This window comes from Salvia miltiorrhiza, chromosome 4 (assembly GCF_028751815.1).
Source record: "Salvia miltiorrhiza cultivar Shanhuang (shh) chromosome 4, IMPLAD_Smil_shh, whole genome shotgun sequence".
Taxonomy (NCBI): Eukaryota; Viridiplantae; Streptophyta; class Magnoliopsida; order Lamiales; family Lamiaceae; genus Salvia; species Salvia miltiorrhiza.
Genome location: NC_080390.1, coordinates 3025293 through 3046087, shown reverse-complemented (window position 1 = coordinate 3046087; position 20795 = coordinate 3025293). Strand labels below are relative to the sequence as shown.

General features: G+C 37.2%; 2 protein-coding genes and 2 long non-coding RNA genes across 7 annotated transcripts; 2 read left to right on the top strand and 2 right to left on the bottom strand.

Annotated features, from left to right (window-relative positions):
* Nucleotides 1–5355: 5355 nt before the first annotated feature.
* Nucleotides 5356–6347, bottom strand: LOC131022266 (uncharacterized). The gene is made up of 2 exons (XR_009101197.1): nucleotides 5966–6347; nucleotides 5356–5743 (listed from the first exon to the last, which is right to left on the bottom strand). It is a non-coding gene; the product is annotated as an uncharacterized LOC131022266 (long non-coding RNA).
* On the top strand, nucleotides 6322–9704 carry LOC131022238 (uncharacterized). 2 transcript variants are annotated; one of them, XM_057951705.1, is made up of 5 exons: nucleotides 6322–8014; nucleotides 8091–9011; nucleotides 9083–9160; nucleotides 9235–9288; nucleotides 9369–9704. In XM_057951705.1, the coding sequence occupies exons 2-5, from the start codon at nucleotides 8430–8432 to the stop codon at nucleotides 9525–9527; spliced, it is 873 nt and encodes a 290-aa protein (XP_057807688.1). In that variant the 5' UTR covers nucleotides 6322–8014; nucleotides 8091–8429; the 3' UTR covers nucleotides 9528–9704. Both variants share the same exon structure in this region; 1 of them encodes a protein (XP_057807688.1).
* Nucleotides 9705–10800: 1096 nt separating this feature from the next.
* Nucleotides 10801–14225, top strand: LOC131022278 (uncharacterized). 2 transcript variants are annotated; one of them, XR_009101211.1, is made up of 3 exons: nucleotides 10801–11617; nucleotides 11846–13140; nucleotides 13312–14225. It is a non-coding gene; the product is annotated as an uncharacterized LOC131022278 (long non-coding RNA). The 2 variants fall into 2 exon arrangements; XR_009101212.1 differs by having other exon boundaries at nucleotides 10801–13140.
* LOC131022205 (ABC transporter B family member 11-like) lies at nucleotides 13753–19036 on the bottom strand. Of its 2 annotated transcripts, XM_057951644.1 has the most exons (14): nucleotides 18899–19036; nucleotides 18515–18721; nucleotides 18373–18427; nucleotides 18097–18272; nucleotides 17786–18010; nucleotides 17426–17664; nucleotides 16798–17323; nucleotides 16439–16712; nucleotides 16235–16345; nucleotides 15486–16162; nucleotides 15126–15392; nucleotides 14779–15042; nucleotides 14406–14699; nucleotides 13753–14244 (listed from the first exon to the last, which is right to left on the bottom strand). In XM_057951644.1, exons 2-14 carry the CDS (start codon nucleotides 18701–18703, stop codon nucleotides 13891–13893), a joined length of 3651 nt encoding a protein of 1216 aa, XP_057807627.1. In that variant the 5' UTR covers nucleotides 18704–18721; nucleotides 18899–19036; the 3' UTR covers nucleotides 13753–13890. The 2 variants fall into 2 exon arrangements, with proteins under 2 accessions (XP_057807627.1, XP_057807626.1); XM_057951643.1 differs by having other exon boundaries at nucleotides 15486–16345.
* Nucleotides 19037–20795: the final 1759 nt, after the last annotated feature.

Sequence of the window (20795 nt, the reverse complement as noted above, 5' to 3'; positions counted from 1 at the left end):
AAGGAAAAATTTAAAGGATGAAATTTTGTTTATCCCTCCTTTTCTCATGATAAATTTACAACCAAAGAGAACGCACCCTCGTACACATGCAACAAACTCAATTTTTCTAACTCTTCTCTTTCTTTTCTTAGGAACATGGTCAACAGGCGACTGTCAACTGGATTATCTCACCCAAAAGGTCTCTTTCATATTGTTGCAACAACTGAAGAAAACAAAAGCTTCTAGGCGGAGCAGGAAGGTTTATGGCATGCAAAACTTTTTATGTGTGCACGAGTTGCTTCATTTACTCAGCTATAAAAAAATCACGCGATTGACATTTCTGTCACAACAAATAAATAAAACTAGAATTAAAATTCATTTAGCAAATCACTGAAAATAACTGGTTTTAGCAAAACATATACATGTTTTAAAGAGTAGTGTGTCAAGACAAAAATGAATGGTCTGTGCACAAAAATTTACAATGTTTTAATGATATCATCACATCGTTGTATGGTGGCGAACATCATTCACTTGCGCAGGTGCCCACACAATATGCATGTACACATGACATGATTAATCAAAAGTATTCTTAACGACTAATATAAATCATTGCTTAAACTGAATTTTAGCATTTAATAAAGGGGCTATTGCCGAAAAATACACATAGTTTGCCAATTTTCTCATTTATAAGACGACCTTAAAATTTGGCCGGAAAATACACTAATTTTAAATTTAATCTCAATTTTAACATAATTTGAATTTGTGAGAAATAAAAATCCATGTGGCAATTTTAACATAATTTTAAGCCTATGCGACATTAATTTTTATTTTATACATATGTGGTATACATACACGTCACTCTCAACTCGGAATCCACCCTCTCTCTCAGCCAGAAGTTCCGCGCCTCCCACGAAACTTCGCTGCCGTGGCTCATTTTTCGGCGAGGCAGCCGTCTGTTACCCATCTCCTTGTTTCCTCTATTTTCCACAGACTCCCTCCACAAACAGCAGCGGCACAACTCCTTCCACAAATAGCGGTGGCGGTGCTCCCCCAAAGCTAAGGAGCAGTCACCGACCGCCGCCAAACCTCTCTCCCCATCTTTCCTTCCTCGCCTCACTCTCAGACGTTCAGATCGGCGGAGCCCCTCTCCTCTGCGTCGATTGGGAAACACGACGGTAGTGAGAGCCACCGCCTGAAACCCTAGGCTCAGCCTCCCTCTCCGCCTGAGAGCCATTGGTTTTTTTTCTTTACAAGAATTGGCCATGGACAAGAGGCCTGGCTTCGTGTGCTTTAGAGTGAAATTCTCGTCAGCGAACTTGGCTCCATAAATGGATTCTCCACCGGAATTAGTAAACTATATCCTTGGACAAGATTGTTTTTTATTCATAACTTGTCAATATATTTATTGTTCTGATAGTACTCATAGAAAAAAGTCGACGGACTAGGACTTGGTTTTTTTGGATTGGCCTGATAGTACTCATAGAAAAAATAGTCGAAGAACAATATTCCATAAACTCGGCGAACTTGTTTTTTTCTACCACAATTGGCATGGACAAGATTGTTTCTTATTTTGAGAGTAGTCGACGGAAATTGTTGAAGCTTCAAGACTCTATTTCGAAGTAGGATTTTATTTTATACTAACTTAATTGCCACATAGGTTTTTATTTCTAAAAAATTCAAATTATGTTAAAATTGAGATTAACTTTTAAATTGGTGTTTTTTTTTTTTTTGCCAAATTTTAAGATCATGTTATAAATGATACAATTGGCAAACTATGTGTATTTTCTGACAATAACTCCTTTAATAAATGTGGCTTGATTATTCCATATGATCTTACCTATATTGATTGGAGAAGCACAATATGAAGCAAAACATCCTGAAGATTTCTCCTGATAGTGCATGCAAACCTAACTGATCCTGAAACTCGTAACTTGGAACTCTTTTGGTCCTTCGTGGTTTATTTGCCCATCTTCTTTTCTTCTATCCAGATACCACTGTCAAATTACAAGAGGATTGATTAAGCCCATCTCCTAATGCCATCTTCAACTGAACTGCAAAAGTCAGTTTCCAGTAGCATTAGTGCTTCACACCCCATCGCAATTAATGTTTTAATTATGCTTCTCAAAGGTAGAACTTTGTGTTTCTACCATCGACGAATGCATATTCATTTTTAAAGTTTTGAAAATTGCAAATTTAACCTTTTACATATATAAATTCACAACAATAACCGGAAAACAAATTCAACGAAATGTTGCTCGAAATTTCAAGTTGAACTCCAGAATTGGGTGAAACATTTTTGCTATGAACTAATAAATCTGAAATTAGGGCTCACTTTGATTTATAATTTCGGGATGGACTCCAAATCAAACAATTAACGGTAGCAAGGTGGGAAACGCCTTTGTGCGGCGGAAGGAGACGGGGGCCGGAGCCGAAAGCCGCTGGTGACCTGAGTAAGAAGATGGAAGAAAGAATCTGTTTTGTAGTTGCAAGGTTTCTGGAGATGGAAAACTCAGAGAGTGATGCATGTGCGCGTGTCATGTGTGTGCAGACGTGTAAGTGTGAAAGATTGAGCAACGTAATTTGGTAACACAAATTCTCCTGTACATTTGTTTGGTTTAATAGATAGAGGTCGTGACTTAGTTTTGGGAGAGTGCCACGTAGGATTAATCATAGTCTAACCTCTGTGACAAAAATAATCTCGTTTAACCTCGGGCCAATTTAATTTCAAGTAATCTCAGGACAATTCGGTCTCATCTATAAGATAGGGTCTGGCTCATGCCCGACCCACGTCGCTCCGACCCGCACTCCCCACCCTAAATCCTAATTTCAAAGTTACAGCTGCATTTCTTCTTTCTCTCTCTCTCTCTCTCTCTCTCTCTCTCTCTCTCTCTCTATTTCCCTTCTCCCCTCTCTCTTTCTCTCCCTTCCCCTATCTCTCTTTCGTGCGATTTCAGGGAACAGACGGCCAACAAGAACCAGCGCCATCGCTCCTTCTCAACCGCGCTCAGTGACATCTTGCGTTACCTTGCATCACTGCGTTCAGTGGCGCCTCCGCCGATGCCCCTATCTGCCTTCGTTGCCACCTCCTACCGCCCAGCCTACTAGCGGTTTAATGTGCCAAATTGTAAGGAGATAGAGAGGCTGGCAAAGTTAATTACAGATTTTAAGGAGAGAGAGAGAGAGAGAGAGAGAGAGAGAAGAGTCAAATGAGTCAAAGCAATCTATTGTTTTAGTCATTCGGGAGTGGGCTAAAATTAGTGCGGAGATTGCCCTAGATAAGTAGGTCATATCAAGATTAATATCGATTTAGATTAAAGTCCATTGCTAATCCATTGATGTCTAGTCCCTAAATCACCATTATTACTTCATTAATCCACATTGTTTGTTTGAAGTTTGTATGATTTTAATTGTCTTTTAATTTGTTAAGTAATCACTTAGATAACCAAACCACTCACATTACCAATTAGTCTAAAAAGCCTTATCTCAATGAATTAGGATAATTACTAAAGTTTAACTACTAATCCTCGTGGGATACGACCTTGCTTTCACATATTGCAACTACACCGTGCACTTGCAGCGTAGTGTAAATAAATAGCGAACAATATGTTCCCTTTGTGAGGCCACGACATGGAAGGTCAATCCAACCTCGTCAACAGATATGAGGGAACGGATTTTTCTTCACAACGAAAGAGTGCAACCTTGCTGTGAATATTTGCATCTTCAATTTCTCCGTCGGGTTATCAACAAGCCCTTCTGAGGGTAGATACTTGCCTTGAAATATATGGCTATGAGAAGGCAAGGATGGTGTGTATGCTGATATGAGGAGAATGAAGGATTTGGAAGTGTGTGCGTTTGGAGAGTGCATGGAGCTTCTAAGGAAAATGTTATGCCTTTGAAGAATGAAAGCTCCAGTATTTGTAACGTGAGGCCTTGCATACGTAAGCGTTCCATCACCTTATTTTTATAACTTGATTCGTTGATTTTGGTGCAGGGTTATTGGTTCCAAGAGTCGTTGCTACTTCCTTGGCTCGTTTAACAAGCTCACTGAAGTCTCCAATCACATGCAAGGCCATAATTCCCTTGATGTCGGTCTTGAGCTTATTAGGCGTATTTATACGCATTTATTTAGGGGATTTTGATGGGATTTCTATTCTCTATTGTTGATATTTATCATATTTGGAATGACTCCAGGTCTTATGTGAATTTTGATGGTATTTGATAGGTTTTGGATAAAAGACTTGATTTTAAGAAGAGTTTTGTAGTGTTAAGCTGTGAAGAAAGAAAGCTGTGTGAGTTTGTTGGATGGTGTGCCCATACTGTCTGAGATGTCTGAAATTGAAGGTTGAATTAACAAGATGTGTTTTGCGACTGGAGCTTTGACTTTTATTAATTGGCAGCTTTTGACCTTTGTGGGCCACACTTTAGTTTATTTCTCATGGGCCTTGCGCCACTTATTAGTTCTCTTAGGGGCCGTTTGATTTGCAGTTTAGGATTGATTAGGATTAAAATTATCTTGAGAAATTAGTGTGGATTTATATTATTTCATGAGTGTTTGATATCATGACTACTTAATCCTATATTATGTTTGATATCCATAGGATTATGTTGGATTATATTATCTAATACCAAAACTATCCTCACATAATTTTAAAAATATCATGTGTGTCCACCATTACTTGGGCATTTGCATCGATATGCGTGAGGAAGGGTAGCAGAATTTTTATCCAACTTCTCAGTATTAAATTTATCCGGGGGGGGTGGGCGGATTATTAGTATGGGTTAATCCCACAAAATAGCATGGAGAAGTAGGATTAAGTAGGAGTTGACCATATTAACTGCACATGATATCAAACATCACACTAATCTGTATTAATTTAATTTATCCTACCTATAAACCCATATCAAACAGGCCCTTATTAGATTAGTTTATTTCCTTAGTTAATATATTAGAACAAACACATACCTTGTGTAATACCCGGCATTTTCACTGCAGTATATATTAGTATAAATATTATTTTCTATTTCCTATTATTTTTTTAAAAAAATAGAAGTCTCAATTTTATGCAAAAAGCCCAATAAATATTATTTGGGCAAGTGATTATTTGAATTTGTGGAGTTAAGCCCAATACTTTATTATTTGGACCAGTGATTTTATTTATTTGTTGAATAACCAAAGCCCAATATATATATAAGCATTCGATTTTAAAATAAGATCAATACTTATTAATTTATTATATGGCCAGAGAATAGTGTAAGAATGGAAGAAGCCAAGCTCTTTTATTAAAGAATAGATAGATTAGTCAGCTTTAAAAACATAAATGGATTATTAAGTTTGTTAATCCTGAGTAATTCTCCAGTCAACACGTAGCACACCACTTTTTAGTCGGCTGGTGTTAAACCGCCAATAAATTCAATATAATACCATGAGCCAATCCAACCAAATTTTCTCAACTCTGCCATCATCTGTTACAACAATCTTCGGCAGCACAGCAGGTCCAATTCACAGGTAGTATCTCTTATTACACTTCCTAATTCAGTAGCAACTAAGAACAATAGAGATGAATAATAGCTACACCAAGTAGATACAAGCATAGTTGCAACAGTCCCTAACTCTAATTTCTTCTACAAAACAGTATGCTTTTCCCCATCAAATATCAATTTCTCAGTAAATCAGCAAAAGAGAATAAATTTACAGAACAAGTAAAAGGTAGAAACTTGAGCTGCAGTATCGGTAGACGAGCTTCCACGCCGGAGTAATTTGTTCCTGAAATAGGGAAATAGTTGGGATTAGTTAGTATTAAGTTTTAAAATAGAACTGTAATAAAAGAGAGGAGGAGATAAAACACGGAAGTGATGGCAACAGCAGCAGCCGCGAACCACCGCGGCAGAGGCACGACTGGCAGCGGCGACCGCCGGTGCTGCTGCGCAGCCGCCGCGAATAAGAGGGGAGAGAGGGATCGAGAGAGGGAAAAAGAGGGGAGCTTACCTGAGATTGTAGGGCGGCCGCGCGACGGGAACGGCGGCGGTGGCGGTGGAGTTCACCGGAGGAGCAGATTTAAAAGAGGAAACTTCAAAACCCTAGGTAGTGGTAGCCTGGGAAATTGGGGGAAGAGAAGAGAAAGGAAGAAGGGGGAAGAACAGGGGCCTGCCTCGCCGCGCCGGAGGCGGCGAGAACCAGCGACGTCCCGGTGAGATGGGGAAGAAGGGAGCCGGCAGAGAGGGGCGAAGGGAGAGAGAGAGGGACGGTAGAGAGCAGAGAAAGAGAGAACGCGGAAATAGAGAGAATTTACGTAGATGATAGAGAGAGATTAATCTGCTTTCTCTTTAAGAAAATTCTAGATTGTTTTATTTAGGTTTAATTATAGTTTATAGCCTCAACTTTTAACTTTTTTTATTTTATAGCCTTAACTATGATTTATTTTTTGTATATCAAGAACTTTGGTATATTATTTAATTATAGCCCGAAAATAAAAGTCAGTATCGGAAATATGATCTGGATAGCCGGTAATCTGACTCAGATTACAAAAAAAATGAGGTGGACATTTTAATTTTATTTTTAGGCCACATCATCAAATAACAAAATAAAAAACAATGGAATTGTCGTTGGGCCCATTACAAACTCATTCAATTATAAAGAAGCATATTAGAATATCAATCGTTCTGTCACCTTTACGTTCTCTCCAGTCTTCACCAAAACCACAGACTTCATCCAAAGTTTCCACATCAAGATTCTACCTTTCATGTGCGTTGGGTCTTTCAAGTGAAGATTTTGGTGTCCACGTCGAAGGGCCATTTTTTTTCCGAAAAGGGACAGCACGAGAGTAAGCTTATATATAATATTTGTTCTCATCAAATATTAGGGTTTATACTTTAATGGTTGTAGAGGCTAATCGAATGGTTGTAGAGGCTGAAGAAGGAGAATGGGTTGTAGAGGCGAGCAAGTTTATAGTGGTAGATGAGCAAGATGTTGGGGGAATAGATTGGGGTTTAGAGTGTAATGAAGATGATGAAATAATTGATGATGATGATGATGTAGATTCAGATTATGATAAACAGTTAGTCATTGAAGAGTCTGAATCTGAGCAACATTTAGATGATTGTGATTTCTCCGACGATGGAGATGAAGTAATAGAAGCAAGACAGAAAATCAGAGAAAAAAGAATGAAATTGACTTGGAATATGGGTTGTGTGCGAAGCAATCTTTATGCTAACAACTGTAAGGAGAAAGACTTCCAATTTCAACTTGGAATGAAGTTTGCATATCGCACAAAAGTTAAAGAAGCAGTTATTATGTGGAATGTCTTGAACGGATATAACATCAAATGGACTAGGAGTAATCCTGATAGAGTCCAAGCAGAATGTGTACAAGGTTGTCCTTGGAGGTTGTATGCAAGCAAAGAAAGTATTGAGCCTACATTTGTCATTAGGGTTTTGATTAATAAGCACAAATGTGTTAGGGCCAAGAAAAATAGGCAGGTTACAAGTGAATGGCTTGCAAATCAGATGTTGGATGTCATAAAAAGAAATCCAAACATCACAGCTCACCAGCTTATAAAGGATGCACATTTTATGTTTGGTGTAGAAATTACTAAGGGGATGTGTTATAGGACAAAACACTTGGCATTAAAGAAGATAAGAGGTTCTTACCAGATGGATTACAATAAGCTTAGATCTTATGTAGCTCACCTTAAGAGTACAGATAAAGAGGGAAGATTTGAGTTAATGACAAAATTGAACAAAAAGAATGAATGCATATTTCAGAGGCTGTACATTGGATTTTCTGCCCTAAAGAAAGGCTTTCTAATGGGTTGCAGAAAGTTAATTGGATTTGATGGATGCTTCCTTAAGACTGTCCTAGGGGGGGGTACTTTTGGCAGCTGTTGGAAAGGATTGTAACAATCACATGTATCCAATAGCTTGGGCCGTAGTTGAAAAAGAGACAACAGAATCTTGGACTTGGTTTTGTGAAATTCTTTTTTCAGAATTAGGCCTTATTGATGGACTTGGTTGGTCATTCATGTCAGATAAACAAAAGGTAATTCTACCAATTTATCTTAATCTTCATATTTTTTAAGTGGTTGGTTCTAAATTATTTGCTTGTATTTTTGTAGGGCTTAATTAATGCCATTCAAACGCTAGCCCCAAATGCCGAGCACAGACATTGTGCTAGGCATGTGTATGCCAACTGGAAAAAGAAGTTTGGTGGGCCTAAATTCAAGTCACTCTTCTGGGCATGTGTTAAAGCCTGCACTTTTACAAAGTATGAAGAGTCACTAAATCAAATCAAATCCGAGTCAAGTCAAGCATTTGAGGAATTCTGCTCAAGATTACCCTCATCCTTTTGAAAGCCTCTCTTGTGCTCATTTACCAAGTCGGACTCCATTGATAACAATATTTGTGAGACCTTTAATAGTTTTATCTTAGAAGCAAGAGATAAACCGATAGTACATATGTTGGAAGATATTAGGCAGTCTCTTATGGTGAGAATGCATGACATTGTTAAAAAATTAGAAGTGTGCAAGGATGAGATCTGTCCAAATATCAGAAAAAGACTGAATAAGATAGATAGCCTAACTAGATTTTGTGAAATCTTGCCGGGTGTTGGAGGAAAGTATGAGGTCAAGCACCTCAATGTGACATATATTGTGGATCTAGGTGCTGGATTGTGTTCTTGTGTAGATTGGAATCTTACAGCCATTCCTTGTGTCCATGCTATGGCTTGTATTAATCATTCTAGAGTTCATGTGGAGAACTTTGTTGATCCATTCTACTTTAAGACAACTTGTCAAGCAGCATATAAATTTTGCCTAGAGCCATCACTTGGTGAGAGTGAATGGCCAAAGATCAATGAGTGTCCTATACAGCCACCATACGTATGCAAACTCCCTGGAAGGCCAAAGAAAAATAGGAAAAGGGCTGAAGATGAACTTCGTATGCATAGTTCCAACAAAATAACAAAGCATGGAGTGAAAATGAAGTGTTCAATGTGTGGTGGAGTAGGACACAACAAAAGAAGTTGCTTAATAGCTAAGGTATTTTTGTATATATATTTTTATCTATTTAATCTGCAAAATTATTAATTTTATCTTTAAATATGATGTAGTCTGCTGCTATTGGGAGTGAAGTCCTTGAACAACCATGTAATGCCTCTACTAGTGAATTGAGGAAACACAAAAGACAAGTATATGTCTTATGGTTTATGAAATTCATTTTTTTCTCTATATCTCAATTAACATGATTTTTTATTGTTTTTAGGCTCGAGAAGGTTTTGGGGTTCTTGTTGCTGAATCTGGAAATATTTTATGGAGAGTAAGTTCATATTTAATCATTATAATGTGTAATCCAACAAAATGATTATTCATGTTTCATTTTTTCATATTTTTTGGTAGAATCCGAGTGGAGGAAGAGCTCAACTTGTGGTCACATCCCGACATCCGAATGATTGTGTTCAAGTAGGAGATCTAACAAGAGGGCAACAAACAAGGGTTGAACAAGCTTCACAAGCTAATGGGAGTCAAGTCCTGGATAATCCTACACCACATTTGTAGAGATTTTTGTCAAGGCCCTAATACCTTTTTTGTAATCTATTTGGCTAAACTTCAAAGTCCTTTTTATAGTTTTTGTGGTCTTTAGTATGTTATGGAAAGTGAAAATTTTCTGGACCATTTAGATGTGTGTTTTGAACTTTGATTGGCTTTTCAATTACAATTCGACTTTGAAATTGGGAAGTCTTGGTTTATATCTGCTTGGAGTGTTTAAAAAAGTGGGAAATCTTGATTTATATCTACTGATATATTGCCTAATTATTTGTTCAGTTCAAAGCCTTGAGCTTATTGTAGCCGTAATCTTATGACATATATACTTTTGTTAGATGATAGTGGAGATAAATAACGTAAGAAAGGAATAGTTTTCTTAATGTTATAATTGAAATGTAAAACTATTAAGGCAAATTACTTATTCTGATATTATGCTCATACTTGACTAACAAATTTTGGTTTATTAGTTGGAGTTTTATTATGCAATCTATTAACTACCAAAGCAGTACTTTTTCTTTGGATTATTTTACAAGGTTTCATAATTCTTTGCCTTGCAAAGGTTTCTAGTCCATCAAAAGCACTGCCTGCTGCACTCATTTATTTACTTTGTGTGCAGATTTTCAGCTAGGAGTTTTATCGAACACCTGGTGTGCATGATTTAATTTTGCTATAAAATCTGCAATTGTTTTGTTCATTTTCCAAAAATCAAAGAACATCACAAAGGTTCTTCCAACACATTAATAAGTGGCATACCAAATACTTATACAACGTATTAAAAAGAAAAAGAAGTGCAGAAGAGTTCGAAACTCTTAATCAAACTTTTAATTGAATTATGCTTGGTAAATAAAGTTGATAATTCAAAAGAAAAAGAAGTGCAAAAGAGTTCGAAAATTCCATTGGAAAATAAAGTCGAACAAATGGCATGGATGTTCTAGTCAATGGAGTTCTTCTCGCTATTTTGTTCCAGCTTCTGAAATTGTGTTATTCTTTGGGGTTGTTTCAATAGTAGGCAATGGGTATTTATCAATTCAATTTTTCTTTGTTTTTTTATTTTGTTATTTGATGATGTGGCCTAAAAATAAAATTAAAATGTCAACATCATTTTTTTTGTAATCTGAGTCAGATTGCCGGCTATCCAGATCATATTTCCGATACTGACTTTTTTTTCGGGCTATAATTAAATAATATACCAAAGTTCAGGATATACAAAAAATAAATCATAGTTAAGGCTATAAAATAAAAAAAGGTGAAAGTTGAGGCTATAAACTATAATTAACCCTTTTATTTATTTAATCTAATTGGGCTTGCAAAATATTGGGCCTGAAGTTCTGATGGGCCTATTAATATTTCTAATGAATTTAGATAGCATAAGATAGTTGTTTGGCTTATTTATTAATTTACTGATGATTTTAATATAGAGTTACGCCTTAATTATTAATTAAGCTGAGTTTATATTATTTTGAGCCTAGTAAATATGTATAAAGGATTATTAGCTATTAGCTAATAATTAGTTTGATTTATTAAATGGCCTAGACATGTAGAATTATTTTAATTAGTGTGAGCGGAGTTATGATTAACGCCCGAGTTACAATTATCGTAGTTTAAGTTGTGGTTTAGATAATATGTTAGTATGCTTTTAATAAGTTAAGTTCAGAAAAGTAGATTACTTAGATTAGAGGAAGCAACCCTAAAGTTTCAAGAGATATAAGTTTCAACTAGGAATTTTTTTCTATTTATTTCTTGTCTATCTATCCAATCTTACCTTGGGAACCTCATTATAATGAAGGTTCGAGTGGCTTTATAAAGTGAACAAGCAATGATTTCTACTTCATTAAGCGTATCAGGTGGGCTTTCTAAACTCAGAATTTGAAGTGCGCACTATTTAATGATGTTTATATGAATGAAGTTATATTAAAGTTATTGACTTGTCAAATTATTTTATGAGCTTGTATGTTACCATCTACGAGAGATAGACGATATCGCCCTATGCTGAAGCGAGATGTCAGTAAGGGTTTGTGCACATATTTGTGACCGTGAGTCATCGAGCGGGTTTGAGAAGGAGGCCTACTTCTCAACACAAGGTTACATGATGCGTAGTTATGGTACATACATGTTAATTGTCTGCGAACGTATATGATGTTATGATGATGATATATATATAGAAGTTTTACAGTTTTGGCGTGCACAGGTTATTTAAATAAAACTCCTGTGTGATGTTTGAGATGACAAATTTAATATATAGCTCTAAGAGCAATCTTTCAAGTTATTTTGGCATGGACCACTGAGTGCTTTTTGGTACTCAGTCATGCATATGTTTTCTAAATATGCAGGTTAAGCTGTGATGTAGATGGAGGCGAGCAGAACAAAGCTTTTGATGTAATGTATTAAATTTGGCTCAGGATTCCATGTCTTCATACATGTAATCCACTTAAGTTACTCCGCTGCAACGCTTCGTGCGTTTTACTTTATTGAAGTGTTGCAAAGATTTCAAACTAATATCTTATAGAATTATGTCACTTGATACTTAGACAACTTGTCGTTATGTTATTGTGAGTTGTCTGCTTTTGAGTTTAGAAAAGATTGTTTATGATTACCAAATATTTTGGTAAATTATTGTTTAAGCAGGTTAGTAATTTTTATTGAGATCTATTTTCTTTTTCTTTTTCTTACTTTGTTTCAGTCACACTTTTGCCCGACTTAACTATCTTTAGTTTAGGTCGGGCTGTGACACCTTGAGACACTACATTCGCGCAATTTTTCTGGAGCAGACTTGGGGCACGCATACTTTGGAGTTATTCAAGTTTTATTTCTTTATCATTCTTCTATCGCAATTATTTATTTATTTGTTTATTTTATTTGATTATGAGTTCTAGCTAATTTCGTTTATTCCGGCAACGATTAGGGAAGCACTAGCAAAATTATTCTGTGAGATGTAATTGTTCTTATACTTTAGCCAATTGAACCGGCCATACGTAATCGTGGTTTAGGTTTGATTAGTGGTAAATTGACACATCATGGTCAAGGGAAAAACAGTCTTAATTCAATAAGCATGTGTCACAGTTTATTGGTTTTGAATCGGGTTTCTCTAGTAATTATGCCGTCGACTCATTAAATCTATAGAGCGTCTCTTACGCTTGTCAGTCAATTAGGGTAGTAATTAGTGAAACGTCTTTCTAATTAACGAATAATTAAGGAGAAATAAGATCACGTCAGAAGCGTCTTCGGTGGTTATAACTGGTTTGTTTGCATGATTTAAGGTTATACTTGCATCAACGATCGGAATAATTAAGCTAGGGTTGACTTAATTGATTGCTGGAATTCTTTTATTAATTGTTGGATTTTTATTCATCTTTTGTCAATTGGAAAAATTGGTTTAGTTTGGATTGTTTATTTATTTATTTTTACGTTTAGTATTTTCTATATATTCTTCTCAAATTTCGTGGGTTACATGCAGGCTTTAATTTGGAAAATTCTCGCCAATCCCTTGAGAGACGAACTTGCTTACTTCTGTCTGCGCAGTGTGGGCATACCGGCTGACTGCCGGATATTTTTGGTGTAAAACGACGCACCATTAGCCCTCTTCTAAACCCAGCGATCATCTTATCTTCGGTGTCAACTAACAGTGGTACGAAACGAGCCAGCTTATTGAATTTCCTCTCGTACTCCTCTATAGTCATGTTCCATTATTTTTAACTCAAAGAACTTGGTCTCATTCTTTTACCAGAATGAGAGGAGAAAATATTTATCCATCACTACCTCCTTGTAAATTTTCCAATTTAGGCGATGTTTTCATCAGGTCAGATAAAGGTGTCAGTCGTCGATGGCGGTGAATTGAAAAAGACGATGGCTTGGCACAGGTGATAACAACAATACTGTCGAATTTTCAGAGGACGACGATGGCATTCAGGTAAGAAAAGAGAGAGAGAGAGAGAGAGAGAGAGAGAATGAAAGAGAGGAGAGAAGAAATAGAGAAATTAGAAATAGGTTGTAAATAAGAATTTAAATTTTGGTTTACGGGCATGTTGTATTAAATCCTCAAAATCTATAATAATTTATTAAAACTAAATTGGTGGACAACTATAGTTTCTACCATCATCTATATTGGTTAGGTAAAATTTCACTCTTTAAAAAGTGTGTAAAATGTGTTTGCACCCCATTTTCTGTTTCTTGAATTTTCTCTCTTCGAAATGCAAAAAACAGCACACAATTTTCTCTGTCTTCTAAACAAAAAAGAGCATAGAATAATAGTATGTACTCGAACCATAAAAGTTAGTACAAGAGTGGAGATATGTTATTACATAATTGAAGGAGTACTTTATATTTAACAATCTACGACAAAGATAAAGAACTAATTTTATACATCGAAGAAAATTATTTAAGGCAATGCAGTGTAGTGGATTCTTACTAGACCGGAGTAGTAACCATCTTTTATATTGATCAAGCTGTGGTGGTTCCCCTTCTCCACAATGCATCCATTCCTGAACACAGCAATCGTGTCTGCTCCCCTGATTGTAGATAGCCTATGTGCTACCACAATTGTGCTTCTGTTTACCATTACTTTGTCAAGCGCTTCTTGAACTATCTTCTCAGACTCAACATCCAATGCGCTTGTTGCTTCGTCTAGTAGCAGTATCATCGGCTTCTTCATTACAGCTCTTGCAATTGCCACACGCTGCTTTTGTCCGCCCGATAGTTGTACCCCTCTCTCTCCTACTATTGTATCATATCCCTGTATTTTTCAACACATTCAACGAAGGACTAATGGCTGCTTAAAAAAGCAAAAGTGCTAGATTTTTCAAGAATTAGCCCAATGTTAAGGCATTTATCCCATTTTTATATCTTTAAGGACTAAAAGAAGCAAAAAAGCGATAGACTTTCAAGAATTTCAACCTGGCTCAATCCGCTGATGAATTCATGTGCATTTGCTGATTTTGCTGCAGCTATGATCTCTGCCTCGGTTGCAGCTTCTCCCTTTCCATATGCGATGTTTGCTCGGATTGTGTCGTTGAACAAGATGGGCTCTTGGTTCACTAGCCCCATCTGCTGCCTTAGCCATCTCAGCTGGAGCTTGCATATCTCAATCCCATCAAGTGTGATATGACCAGAATCATATTCATAAAATCGTTGCAGTAACGAGATGACAGTTGATTTACCACTCCCGCTCTCTCCAACTAGACCAACTATCTGCTTTCATTAACAAGTTATATAAGGAGCAAAACAACAACATTTATATGTTTCAGTTGAATTAAGGTGAAACAACAACCTTGCAACTGTTGACTGTCAAAGAAAGATCCTTCAAAATTTGTATGTCTGGCCTACTTGGATAGCTGAAGTTGACATGTCTGAATTCAATTTTTCCACTAATATTTTCTAGAGTGATGCCTGATTCATTGCTAGAATCGATCTTGGATTTTCCATCAAGAATAGCAAATACAGAGGCGGCTGCTGCTTTTGCTTTGCTCGAATCCGGAGCCATGGCGCTCCAAGTGGATATTGCAATAGCCACCATGGATAGAACAAAGAAAACCTGCGTGGTTGCAAGCTCTACATTATGCACAACACGTCGAGAAAAATGAGTGCATTGTGAAGAGATAAAGCATGTATACGTACACGGAACACATCAGAAGTGGTAGTTTTTCCATCCTCAACAAGTCGAGCACCTGTATAGAAGCTAGCAGCATATACCAAATACAAAAAGCCTATAGATGCAGCAAATCCTATCCCACCAATCAATCCTAGTTTTGTCCCACTTGTAGAAGGCCCTTCACATTTTTCCTTGTAAATCTCCATAATTTTTTCTTGAGCACAAAATGAAGCTATTGTTCTCATATTACCAACAGAATCATTTGCTACTTGACTCACTTTCTCGTTCATCATCTGCAGAAGAAAGATAAAGAAACCTTCACGAGGAAAGAATATTTGCCTTGTTTAAAGCAAGAAGTTTAAAATATCATTGATTTAGAGTTGTACCTTTGCTTCCTTGTAGAACCGTTTGGCAAACTTCATTTGTACATAGGTTTGTAATCCTAAGAGGGGCATCATTGCACTGATTAAGAGTGCCAACTGCCAACATGCTTGAAAAGCAATAGTCAACCCAACTAGAAGTGCAGCGGCTTCTTGCACAATCTGCGCTAAGGCATCTCCAACGAGAGAACGGATCATAGCTGCATCAGTTGAGAGCCTTGCACTAATCATACCATTGGAGTTTTCAGCCATATCAAACCATCCTATCTCCATGCTAACTAGCTTCTCAAAGCACATTAGTCTAATTCGCTTAATCAACTTATTCCCAGCCACACCAAACAAATACGACCTTGATGAATATGTAATAAGTGATACAATTCCAAGAATGAAATACATCACAGCCCAAAATTTTGAATCCTTCCTCAGTTTATCAGGCAACTCGAAAAAACTCTTGATCATGTTAGCAGTTAGTAAGCCAAGAACTGGCAGTATTGCCCCAGTTATGATAGCAACTATAGCTCCTGCTATTAGCACCGGTGCCTCTGGCTTGTTGAGATGAGCAAGGCGATAAGTTGATACCTCTGGAAGGTCTTTTGATGCCTCAGTAGAGAAGGAAGCCTTATCATCTAGTGTTGTCTTGGAGAAACTAAGTGACAGTGACTGAGGGCTCGTACTTGACATTCCTAATGACCATGAACTCGGGAAACGCGTAGATAAAAACATTAGATTACACTCTAAGATAGATTTTGAAGTACCTATTCTGTATCTATTGTCAATGTCTTGCTCTATATCGTCATTTACTTCTTGAGAGTGTATCATATTAGAATACACCCCTTGAGGATCCTTGAGTAATTCGACATGTGTGCCTGAAAGTTCAAACCATTACCAATTGATTAAAACAAAGCTGCAGTTTTCGCAAGGATGAATAAAACCAACAAGAATCACAAACACATGTTTACCTTTCTCAACCACTTTTCCTTGGTGAAAAACAACAATCATATTAGCATTTCTAATGGTGCTCAAGCGATGTGCAACAATGATAGTCGTTCGATTCATCATAATCTTTTCCAGCTCCTCTTGTACAATTCTCTCTGAGTCTGCATCTAGTGCACTTGTTGCCTCGTCTAGAAGTAGAATTCTAGGGTCCTTTATAATTGCTCTGGCTATGGCAACTCTTTGTTTCTGACCACTCGAAAGTTGAACGCCACGTTCCCCAACCATGGTGTCCATCCCCTCCAATGATTCAAGAAATAAAACCATATAAAAAGAACATATAAGGTGACGGTGAATAATCATGGAAATTCATATTGAATAATACCTGAGGAAGTTTATCAATGAAATCTTTTGCGTTTGCTAATTTTGCTGCTTCTCTAATCTCGCCCAAAGTTGCTTCGTCTTTGCCATACGCAATATTATCCTTGATGCTGGCATTAAAAAGCACTGGCTCTTGACTAACCAAACCTATCTTTGATCTAATCCACTTCAACTGGAATTCTCGAAGATCGGTTCCATCAATCAATACCTCACCAGAAAGTGGATCATAAAATCGCTCGATTAAACTAATTACAGTCGACTTCCCGCTCCCACTCTGCCCAACCAAAGCTGCAGTGGTTCCATTGGGAATGAATAGAGAAAATGCATCAAATATAAGCTCTTTTGGCCTTGTTGGGTAGCTGAAAGTGACATGCTTCAACTCTATGTCTCCACGAATGTCTTTAAACATCTTTCCTCTTGTATCATAAGCATCAATGTCAGGCTTCCTATTTATCGCCGTAAATATATTTAATGTTGCTGCTTGGCCTGCTGAGAATGCAGCTAATGGACGTGATGCTTGAGACATAGAACTGAAAATTGAAATTTATGGAGTTGGTCATGTCAATCTAAATTGAGGAAAAAAATTATTTTTTTTTGTTGGATTTTGGATACAAACTCGAGAAGAAACTTACGAAGATCCCATTAACACTGCAAGGAGCACAATGTACACATCCCCTCCTGTATAACCTTTTTGTATGATCATTTTGGAACCAAACCAAACAGCCATGGCATAAGTGCAGAACATGATGAACATTTGGAATCCGAATTCTAATCCACCACACATGATTGCATGCATGTCAGATTTATATGAGCTAGCAAGAAACTTCTTGTAGTTAGCCACAGCTTGTTTCTCCCCATTAAATGATGCAACCTAAACGTAGTCAAAACCATTATAGTAAAAATGATATGTTTTGAACCACAAATCTTTTAGTTAAAAGTCAAAATCATTCTATTGAAGTTTAACACAGTAGAAACTAAGTTTAGCGACTCACAGTTCTGATACAACCAATTGTTTGATGCACTACGTTGGTAGCATTACTGCGTGCTTTCTGAGCCAGAGAATTAATCTTGAAACTGATGATAAAGTACATGACGACAGAGACCGTGACCGTCACAGGAATTGCTAAAAATGTGACTAGTGCAAGAAGCCATCCTTTTACAAAGGCAATCACAAAGGATCCAAGTGTCGTTGTTGTAACTTGAACAAACTTTCCCGCCTAAATATACACAACGCAGACGATCAATAAGATAAACACACATTAATAATAAACATCATCAAGAATATTAAAAAGAGAATAAATACCTTCTCACCAATGGCATCATGGATAAGAATAGTGTCACTAGACATCTTTTCAATGACTTCTCCAGTGTTTACTTTCTCATCAAAGTAAGCAATATCTTGTCGCAATATAGCTTGCAAATATAGCCTCCTAATTCGAGCAGACTGCCTCTCCCCAGTGATTGTCCAACATGACACCTCTGGAAAAATCAAAAGTTCCTTCTTCATGTGTTGATTTGTTGTAATGAAAAGAAAATTGAAACCTCAACTATTATTTGGCACAAGCTTTAAAGCACTTACGAAGAAAAGCAGCAAGCCCACACCCCAGAGCCAAGTACACAAATTGAAGTGAGACCTACGTTTTAATTCAATATGATGAGAAGCAAAATTGCATTGAGACATAGTAGTGGTGAGGTGGAAGCAGTTAGTTTGAGATATATACCTCAGACACCAATGGTACGATGTTCTTTGTTTGGGATTGCCCAAAAGCATTTACTAAGCTGCCAAAAATGAGAGCCATTAGAGGCTGTGACAGTCCATTGCCAATGGCACCAATTGTGCCTACCAACATCAGAATTTTGTCCCAATAATCGGCAGTTGAGAATATCGAGTAAGGCGAGCCACTCTCCATGTTTGCCACCCTAATCAACTGCCAATTTACCAACATTATCATTTAGTATCATAATTAATTAAAACATATTTCTAATATTTCCACTTAATCTGAAAAAATAGGGATCATATCATATAAATGACTAGGAAATTAAAGTTGCGCAAACATCAGCACCTTGACTTACCACCAAGAGAAAAGGGAAGCAAAATTTCTTACCGATTTCACAGAACTTCATGCAAAAATGGAAACAATGCCTCACACGTGTGAACTGAGCTGCATTCTCTACTTATACTCGGTTTTGAACGATTTTATTTTTCACTGAGATTGTTGCATGTGATTGTGTATATATATAATCAGAATCGATCACCTACCCACCGTACGTGGGCATGCATAACGTGCCCACCATGATGTGGCAATTGTAATTATAGTAAGATAATTTTAATTAGAGTAAGATTTAATAATTCTCTTTCCTAATTAAAATTGTCACGTCAGTGGTGGGCACGTTATACTTGCCCACGGTGGGTAGGTGATCGGTTTTGAGATATGGGGATAGGAGGAGCAACTATTGATTAATTAAGATATATTTGAAACCTCTGCTTTGGTGTTTCCCCCTAAAAAAAGATATTTCTAAATGATTGACTACTTTATATATTAGTGGAGTATGATGTCTCTTGATAGAAGATAATATTAAATACTGCTCCATGTTTGAATCGAGTAGAAATGTGTATAATGTTGGTTCAAACGATTAATTAAATGTATATTTACTACTATTATGTCTATTATTATGGGGTGAATTAAGTCATATATATTTTTATGTCCGCTTCGACGTGCCACATGTGTATTTTTAAGCAAAATTAAAATTTGGGCATTAAATAAACGGACATTTCAGAAGAACAAAAAAATTCCAACATTTAGGCATAATCTCATATTTATCATTTTATTTATCACTACAACTCTAAGCATGTGCAGACTCGTATACAAAGAGTTAAAACTTACAATTCAGATTGTTTATTGTAATTTAGATATATCGGTATATGTCACTAATAAAGTGGATCCACTCTTGACTCAAAGAATTAATCACCAGTTATAGGAGTAAATAACATATTACTATAATCAATGGTGTGATATTGTCTTTTTCAAAAGGCGACTATCAATTAAAAGATTTGTAGTATCTCAAAGAATATGTATTTAAAATCTAATCAATAGGCTGTAATGGGACACCTCTCTACATCTTTGATGGGTTTTTATAAATATTACTCTCTTCATCACACTTTTATGGTACATGTTACTTTTTTCCATATATGAAAAAAAATACTCCCTCCGTCCCGGTAATCTTGTCCCCTTTCTTTTGGGCACGGAGATTAAGGAGTGTTGAGTTAGTGTTGTAAATTGTAAGGTCCCACATGTTTAAGAAGAAATTAAATATAGCTTAAAATTATTCTGGTTTCTTCCTCATCTCCCCGGCGACGGCACAGTAGGCGGAGCCACCACACCTGCGCCGCCTCCTTCCCCGGCCGGCGTCGGCACAGCCACCAGCCTCATCGCCGCCTCTCTCCATCCAGAACAGTGAACCAAGAACACAATAACAAAAAACCAAGAACACATTTTCGTCTAACAGTGAACCAAGAACACAAAACCAAGAACAAATTTTTCATCATCTTCATTGACAAAGAACAAAATCTGGAAAAGCCAAGAACAGAAAAACCAAATTTCTTCAACAAATATCTAAACATAAAAGCTAAATTTCTTCTAACAAATTTTCCATCGTCTTCACTAACCGGGAGAAGGCACCGCGGCGGCAGCCCTATGGCTGTACAATCGCCGGAATCGACGGGGTGGCATTTGGATTTGGGGATTTAGGGTTCGGAGGCGGAGAGAGAGGTGGAGACGGCAGCCCGTCGCTGCTGCTTCGTCGATGGCGGCTGGTTCATCATCTTCATTAACCGGAATCGAAGGGGTGGCGTTTGGATTTGGGGATTTAGGGCTCGGAGGTGGAGAGAGAGGTGGAGACGGAGAAGAGAAGCTGATGGCGAGGCAAGAGAAGAGGGAGTTTAGGGCTTAGATCTGTGCTCGACGGATTTACAGAGGGGGAAGGAGGGAGGCGGCGACGGCG

What these genes read in the sequence shown, in the direction of transcription:
- LOC131022238 (XM_057951705.1), top strand. Translation starts at nt 8,430, where the DNA reads ATGTTGGAAGATATTAGGCAGTCTCTTATGGTGAGAATGCATGACATT. An exon ending in GAAGTTGCTTAATAGCTAAG is followed by an intron (nt 9,012 to 9,082) that starts GTATTTTTGTAT and finishes AATATGATGTAG; the next exon opens with TCTGCTGCTATTGGGAGTGA. An exon ending in TGAGGAAACACAAAAGACAA is followed by an intron (nt 9,161 to 9,234) that starts GTATATGTCTTA and finishes TATTGTTTTTAG; the next exon opens with GCTCGAGAAGGTTTTGGGGT.
- LOC131022205 (XM_057951643.1), bottom strand. Translation starts at nt 18,703, where the DNA reads ATGGAGAGTGGCTCGCCTTACTCGATATTCTCAACTGCCGATTATTGG. An exon ending in GCAGTGTTAATGGGATCTTC is followed by an intron (nt 17,324 to 17,425) that starts GTAAGTTTCTTC and finishes TTCAATTTTCAG; the next exon opens with TTCTATGTCTCAAGCATCAC. An exon ending in GGTTCTACAAGGAAGCAAAG is followed by an intron (nt 15,393 to 15,485) that starts GTACAACTCTAA and finishes TTTCTTCTGCAG; the next exon opens with ATGATGAACGAGAAAGTGAG.